Source organism: Ciconia boyciana, chromosome 3 (assembly GCF_034638445.1).
Source record: "Ciconia boyciana chromosome 3, ASM3463844v1, whole genome shotgun sequence".
Classification (NCBI taxonomy): domain Eukaryota; kingdom Metazoa; phylum Chordata; class Aves; order Ciconiiformes; family Ciconiidae; genus Ciconia; species Ciconia boyciana.
This window is the reverse complement of record NC_132936.1, coordinates 99104750-99112500: the sequence shown is the minus strand read 5'-3', so window position 1 is coordinate 99112500 and position 7751 is coordinate 99104750. Positions and strand designations below refer to the sequence as shown.

Genomic DNA, 7751 nt, shown 5'->3' with positions numbered 1-7751 from the left:
GCTGTAAGCGTGTAAACAAAACTTCTTGTTCTTGTAAATGCTGTCTCCTAAATTCCTCCTAATTATAGCACTGGTGCTATTGATTCAAGATTCTGTAGGAGAAATGCAACCTAGAAGTGCCTCGCCATTTAATTTCCATTAAATGGAAAACAGATCCGCTTAGGACTGTAAATAAACAGAAGTTGCCTACGGATGCTTTTGTTGACTCAACGCTGTTGACAGCAGATGAATGCACCAGGAATTGTAAAATGGGAGAAAAATCCAAGACGCTGAAATTAGACAACTTAAAATAATGAGAAATGTAGAATAAACCGGCTACATTTTTCTGTTCTTTGCAGGCAGCTAAATAGAAAATACCCCGGTGAGAAGCAGTTGAGCGAAGAGTGTATTTTGATTCAGACTGGCAGTGCTAGGCGCTAGAGGTTGTGGCCGGCTGCTCAGCCCAGGACTTCCAGCCCGTATCCTCGATGCAGGCTTTCTTTGGGTTTCGAGCGGAATGAGCGGGCGCTGAGGAATATTCACAACACGCTAGGGAACCTAAAAATTATTTATTGCCTCTTAAAAAAAAAAAAAGTGCAACGGCAATGTACCCTTAAGTGTTGACGGTGAAAGGACCAGCACTTTAAAGCAAATTTTGGCTTCCGGATGGAAAAGGGACTTAAATTGCGAGCGGCGAGAAGCGCTGTGTGCCACCATCGCCCTTTTCCGTTCCATGGGTAGCGCTGCCTCCCCGGGACGGGACCTGCCTCCAGTCCTGCCGCTGACCCCGGGGCGTTTATCTGTCCGCTGGAAAATATTGAGACAGCTCTTCGCCAGAGCGCAAAACGAGGATCCCCTGCGATTCTTCCCCGCTGCGGACCGGTCCCCGCGGAGGCCAAGTGGTTCAGGAGCTCACACAGACAGGGTTTTCTCCTAGGCCCGCGGCGCTGCGGGGAGGAATGGCTCTCCGGGGAAGGGGAAGGCTCTGCTCCTGTTTTGCAAACCCCGGGGCAGGCAACGGCTTCTCCCCCCTCCCCGTCCCCTTTCAAACCGCGACCCCTCAGTTTGTGTTTGCGCTGGGTGCCGTCCCCCCCGGGCTGGCCTCTCCCGGCCGCCCGGGAAAGCCCCGGCGCCGGCCCGGCCGCCACCGCAGCGGGAGCAGCGCGGCCCGGGCGCACGGCTTGGCCCTGCCGCCCGCCGCCGCTCCCGGGCTCCGCGGGGCGCTGCGGGAAGGCGGCCGGGCCGGGCCGGGCCGGGCCGGGCCGGGCCAGGCCGGGGGTCCGCTGCGGGCGGGCCGGGGCCGGGGCCGGGGCCGGGGCCGGGGCCGAGGCCGCGGCTGTCCCCGGGCGGGCGCGGGGTCGGGCGGGCGCCGTCCCCTGGGCGGCGGCGGCCGGTGTCTCAGAGGGGCTGTGCTGTTGTTTTGTCTCCCGGCGCGATGCAGGCTCCAGCACCAGGCGATAGGACAGAGCGGCATGCGGTCGCTGGCAGAGCCCGGCTGCCCGACACACAGCTCGGCCGAGTCTCCGTCCACGGCGGCCAGCCCGACCACCAGCGTCTCCAGTTTGACAGAAAGAGCCGAGACGGGCACCTCCATCCTCTCGGTAACCTCCAGCGACTCGGAATGTGATGTATGATATCGGAAAACAAACAAACAAACAAACAAACAAAATCCAAATCCAAACAGCCGAGCACCCTCTCCCCGACCCCAGCAAAACAAACCGAGGCAACCCAGAATCAGGACACGCACACGCACGCACGCACACACACAGCCAGGAGGAAAGGAAAGGCCAAGCCCGACCCAAACATAATAGCAGACAGACAGACAGGGCTCAGAGAATCCACCACCACCACCACCACCGTCAGCCAACACCACCACCAAGAGATGGAGCTAAAACTTCAACAGTCACAAACGCTGGTGCTGCAGCGGGGGGGTGGGGGGGCGGGAAATAATAATTATTATATATATAAAAAGAAAAAAAAAGAAAAAAAAAACAAAGCAAAAGTGACAATTGTATTCTTTTTAGGACAAGCACGATTTCTCCTTTGCGCTTTTCCATGGACGCATTTCACCCACTTGCATGATGATGATGATTAAATTTGTATCTGGGAAAAAATATTCTCTATAGTAAAGGAAAACAAACAGAAACCAGACAAACAAACGCAAACTCCGATCGAATTTGTACAAAAATCAAAAATAAAAAAAAAAATTAAAAAGGAACTCCTTGAAGAGGGAAATAACAAATGTTTATCGCCTTTTTGTTGGTCCTATTTCTCTCTCTTTCTCTCTCCCTCTCCCTTTCTCTCTGTTTTTTTTGGTGTTTTTTTGTTTTTTTTTAAGTCCAAGTGATGGTCCAGCCAAGATGCAATTTTCTGTTTTTTTGTTCAGCAGACAATCATTTTATTCGTAAGCACCTTTTTTTCTACACTTCTGTCACTGCCTGTGTGGGTACTGGTTATAAATGTGGAAAAAGAATAGTTATGACTGTAACAGATTTTTATTTTTATTTCAAAATTTTATATGAATTATGTATATCTTAATGATGCGGTCATTTTCCCAGTTTGTAATATATGTGTAGAAATGCTTGTATATGATATTTGCTCTACTCTTTCTTTCTTCCTCCCCCCTCTCTGTCTATCTCCCTCCCACCCTTTCTCTCTCTCTCTCCTTTTTATTTTCCTTGACTCGGTGTTCCTTGCACAAACCTAGCTGTCAAGATCTGACGTGCTAGGTTTTCAAAAGGGACCTCAGCGATAGAAAAAAAAAGAAAAAGAAAAAGAAAAAAAAAAAGCTTAGGGTGCAACTGTAGTTATCTTATGCAAAAGCTATTTTGAGTATTTCATAGCAGCTTTGGGGGGTCTCTTCTTAAACTCCACGTAGGACGCTTAAACTATTGTTTCCTGAACTGCGTGTTTATCTATATGTACAAACTTTCTAAATCAAATACAGTATTCCATTTTCTTATCTACCCAGCGATGTTGGTGTTTTTGTCCGCCACGGAAAAACACGCCCTCCCCGTGGGCGCCTCGCCCCGCGCCCTGCCCGGCCGCCGGCCCCCGCCTGCCCCGGCTCGGCGGGACACCCCGCAGGGGTTTTGGGGGGACAGACCCACGCTGCGCGGAGGCCGCGGGCGGCGGCGGGGACACGGGGCCGGCGGCGCGGGGCGCGGGGCACGGCCGTGTCCCTCCGGGTCCCCTCCGCCACCGCGGGCTCCAGCATTTCCCCCCCCCGGTGCTTTTTTTGTGCACTCGGAGCTGAAAGGCTTCCCCCGGCCGGCTGTCTGCGGGGCCGGCTGTCTCCGGAGAGCGGTTAGGACATTTCGGGATTTGTTTTGTAGCTTTAAATGAAAACAAAAACATAAACTCCTCGCCCTAAGCGGGCTGCAGCTCCTCCCCTCGAATCCGGAGTATATTGTACTGTGCTGAAAGAAGCCTTTATTTGCATGACTAACAGTATTTCAGCATCTTTCTTTCCCCCCCCTCTCCCTTTTTTCTTTCTTTTTCTTTTTTTTTTTTTCATTAAAGTTTTGCTTTGCCCTGGGCAGATTATTCAGCCGTGAATTAACGAGAGGTAAATTCGAAACTTGTTTTTACTTGAAAATACAATTTTGAAACTTACCAGGGATTTAGGGAGAAACGTGCCTGGAATTTCTTGACCATTTCCAAACTAAGTTGGACTTCCGATCTACCTCTGTGTTGCCCGCGTCCTCTTTCCCTCTTCCCTCCTCCCCTTTTTTGAGGAAGTCCGAGCTAGGCTTACGGAAAGCCTTAGGAAGCGCCTAAGGATGCTTCCCCTCGCATCCCCCCGCCCCAAGAGGCTACCTGGGGAGCCGGGGGAAACCCCTAGGGCGTGAGATCTTAGAGCAAGCCACTAATGGGTAATTTTAAGGAATAAGCTGATGTGCAAATACGGCCATACACCTTCGCTGTCCCTGAGGAAAAGCCGCGCGTGTGTGCGCAGCGAGCGCGCAGGGACGTGTTCCCCCGTGAGACCGCCCTGGCCGGGGTAGGAAAGACTTTCCGCGCTGGGCCGCCGAGCGGCCGCGAACCGCGGAGACCGGCGTAGTGGGGAGGTGGGGGGCGGATTTATCCTCCGTTTCCCCGCGGGAGCCACCGCGGGGAAGGACACGGGCGGACCGAGGCAGCGCCCGCCCCGTCGGGGTTCGCCTCCCCCGCCCCGCGGTCCTGGCTCAACGCGCGGCTCTGCGGCGGGGGTCTCCCCACGGGCGGCTCCGACGGCGTCACTGCCCCGTCGCCAACACGAGTGGGGAGTTAAAAGAAAATAACGCCCGGTTGTAGGAAACCGGGAATGGACGGGAATTGCTTGGGGCGGGGGGGAAACACACACACAATAGGGCTCCCGTGTTCCGCGTGGGTGGGAGAAGGGGGTCGTGTGATGGACTTAGTTCTTCCCTTCCCCCACGCGGCTTTTAGAGGGGAGAAGTATTAGCCAGGAGGGGATGAAAGGCTCCCCAATGGCCGGCACCCTCGCACGGGTCTCACGCCTGAGCTCGGGCTGCTCTTTCTCTCCCCCCGGCAGCGAGGCAGCGGAGAGGCCTTTACAGGAAAAAATCCCGGCCCTTCCAGTCGCCCCCGGGTTTGGGTAGGAAGGAGATCTTCGGTGTCGGTACGTTGGTTTTAAGCGCAGCATTTCTGCTCCTCGCTAGTAGGAGTGTCGTTCTCATCCTGCTTTATTTTTAACGAGATTTAATACCTGAAAGGATTCAGAGGCGTGAAAGTTTGGGATTTTTTTTTTCTTTCTCTTCCTTCATTTTCGCGTCTGGAAGCTGCAGCTAGAAGGCGTCGAGCCGGCAGCAATAATCTGCCTCAGCGGAGCCTTACACTGATAGGTTTGGATTTTTCTTCCCTCCGATTAAGCCTCCAGAAGATCGCCCCGTCTTGCCATGGCAGTTAGGGGAGGCCAGAGAGCGCCTTTAACCTCACCCCACTCGTACCTGGCCTCAGGCTCCAGCCTCCCTCCCCTCCAGCCTCCCGGGCAGGGCCCTTGCTCCCACGCCATGTGCCACCCCCCCGCCCATCCCCGAAAAGGTACCCCTTTTGCCCAAACCCGGAGGAGCGAGCTGCCCCGGCCCCGCTGGGGTGTTCGCCTCTCCCCGGAGCCCGCCGGCCTTTGTGCGGGGCGGCCGGGGGGGACACACCCATCCAGGGGGTGCCTGCGCGGTTTCGGGGTGCCAAGGGTGCAGCTAATGATATGCCGTTTCAAAGCCGGGCTCCGTGATGGATAAATGATGTTGTTTTAGGATTTGCATTAAAAACCTGAATGGCTGATTGAGGTGTAAATCTATGAAAAGCTGCGTTTAAGCCTTCTCACCCACTAAGTCCATCTGCCCCGGGAAGATAGGGCCTATCGAGCCCCGCCAAACTGGCGGGCTGCCTCCTCCCTGCCCCTGGCCGAGCATTATCGACGGCCCCTCTCCAGCATTAGTTTATTATCCGCGCCGAGCTCGGCCGTTGATTAAGATGAAATTACTCGGAAGCTGAAGTGCGTTTGATCAATATTTAAGCGAAAGCCGGAGGACGCGAGGCAGATGGCCGGAGCCCGGCGGCACACCGCGCTGCCTCCCCGGGAGCCGGCCCGGGCGGCCCCGCTCCCCGGCCTGCGCCGTCCCGCACCGCCGCCTCCCGCCCACGGCCGCGGGGGCACGGCCCGGCCCGGCCCCGCCCCTCCCGTCGGAAGTCGGGCCGCCACCAGCCGGTTCCGGGAGCAATTTGGAGGCGATGGTTACCTACCCCCCCGCACCTCGCCGCCCATCCCCTCGCCGTGGGGCTGTACCGCTGCCTTCATCCCCAGCGAGCTCCGGGCTGCGGCTCCGGCGGGTGCGTGCACCCCGGCGCGGGGGCTGGGGAGCAGCGAAGTCGCCTGCCTGCCTGCCTGCCTCCCTCCCCGCTTCGGCGGCCCCAGGGCCGGCCCGAGCCCCGGAGCGCGGCTGGGTGTCCTTTGTGTGCCTGCTGGGCCGCGGCTGCTGCCGGCCCTCCGCGGCCAGGCGTGGGCTTCGGCCATCCCTAGCTCCCTCTGCCCGATCAATTACAGCCGCCTTGTCGAGGGACGTGAATCTGCTTGCCCGTTGCCCTTAATTTTTAGCATGCCCAGATGAGGTTACTGCCCCGGCCCGACGTGAAAAGAAATGTGGACGTTGGTGCCCCGGTATTGCTCTGATTTCTTCGGTTAGCTGAGCACAACTTTCTATTCGTGTTTATTCATGCAGTTTCTTATTGAGCTCCACATCGCACTGGCCTGGATTCCGCGTGTAGGGAGAGGATAGACAAACATTGCCTTTTTCTAGAGCACACACACACGCACACGGGTGTGCAGACTGACGCACACACGCGCACACACACACACACGCACACGCGAGTCCAAAACGCAGAGGGCACCCGTGGCCTGCAGCCGCCCCACCACCCTGCAGAGAGCCCTGATACACAGAAGTTCGTAAATGGCGTATAAAAAAGGGGGAAATGAACCAAACCATCAGTTGCAAACGGAGCAAGGGATGGAGAAGGCGGGGAGGCGGAGGGGGGGAGAGAAAGAGTTGGGAAGAGAAAGCACTAGGGACATTACCGGCGACCGCGCTAACTATTCTCTTCTGGCACGGCAATGACAAAAGGCAGGGGCTGTGGGGACACAGCTACGATTAAATGATACTAAAGGGATTTGTGCTGCTGTGTGTCTGGGGGAGGGACGGCTGCGAGGTTTTGTTTTCGGCGCTGTTCTTTCTTATTTTGGAAGCAAGGTGCTTTCAGAGCAGGAAGGCTTCGAAGCGGCTCGGCGCCTCGGGATCTGCAAGAGAAGGTAGATGGAGAAGAGTAACGAGTGAAGCAAGGGGGGATGAGAATATCTGGAAGGGTGTGGTTAGAATCGCCTCGCTGTAAGCTCTCCCTGCGGCAGGCAGGTCCTTTGCCGAACAGGTCGAAAAAGAAAGAAGAAAACTACGCTGGAAGTCAAGATTTACCGTATCTAAAGCCAGACTGCGACTGACTTTGATTCCAGTCCTAGCTATTAGAGGGAGATTTAGCTCTACTGCAAATATTTGCTTTTTTGTCCCCATAGAAACATCATTAGGGGAAGTTCATTTAATAATAAGGTCAATTAAAGAGTATTTTGCAACGAGTAGAGGAAAAATTGCTTTCCTACTGGAACAACCTCTTTAGCAATATCTGGCAACAATAAAGTAGTGCGGCGGTTCACCAGAACACACTGATTTCCACCCGGGCCTGGAGGAGCGCGTATGTTTGCGTGGGTGTGTGTACATGCGTACACGGATGAGCACAGACGTCCACGCAGCGTGTCTGCGTGCGCTCGCTGGTGGGACGGAGTTGATGTATATAGTGTCCACACACGCGCACACACTCACATATATACGTGGACACACATATAGGTAGACATATGCATGTTTTCGGATTAAAGTAGCTCTTGTAATATCTTGTAGAACACTAAATATTCCCTTTTAATATCTAAATAGGTCAGTAATACAGTTCAATAACATTGGAGGTGTCTGTATATTCTCTCTCTTCAGTCTGTGATAAAACATTCTTTAAGACTATTGGGATTTTACACTGTAATTCTATTAAATAGTAATTGAAGGGTCGCGAGAGGCTATGATACAGGATCAGCAGTGTGTAAGCCGTCCGTTTGAACTTTAATTTGGAATCATAGGCAGATGGGATCACGGCCTCTTTGTGGTGCTTGCAGATTTAAAACTAGCCGGCACATGGAGGGGGAAAAAAACCAACCCTGCAATGCAGATTCATTCATT

At 54.6% G+C, this 7751-nt stretch overlaps 1 protein-coding gene across 2 annotated transcripts in view; it reads left to right on the top strand.

Annotated features, from left to right (window-relative positions):
• Positions 1 to 1613, top strand: part of SIX3 (SIX homeobox 3) — a 3307-nt gene extending 1694 nt beyond the window's left edge. For both annotated transcript variants that reach the window (XM_072858254.1, XM_072858253.1), the window contains one exon: positions 1421 to 1613. In XM_072858254.1, coding sequence (XP_072714355.1) covers positions 1421 to 1613 — 193 coding nt within the window. The remainder of the gene's footprint in view (positions 1 to 1420) is intronic.
• Positions 1614 to 7751: the final 6138 nt, after the last annotated feature.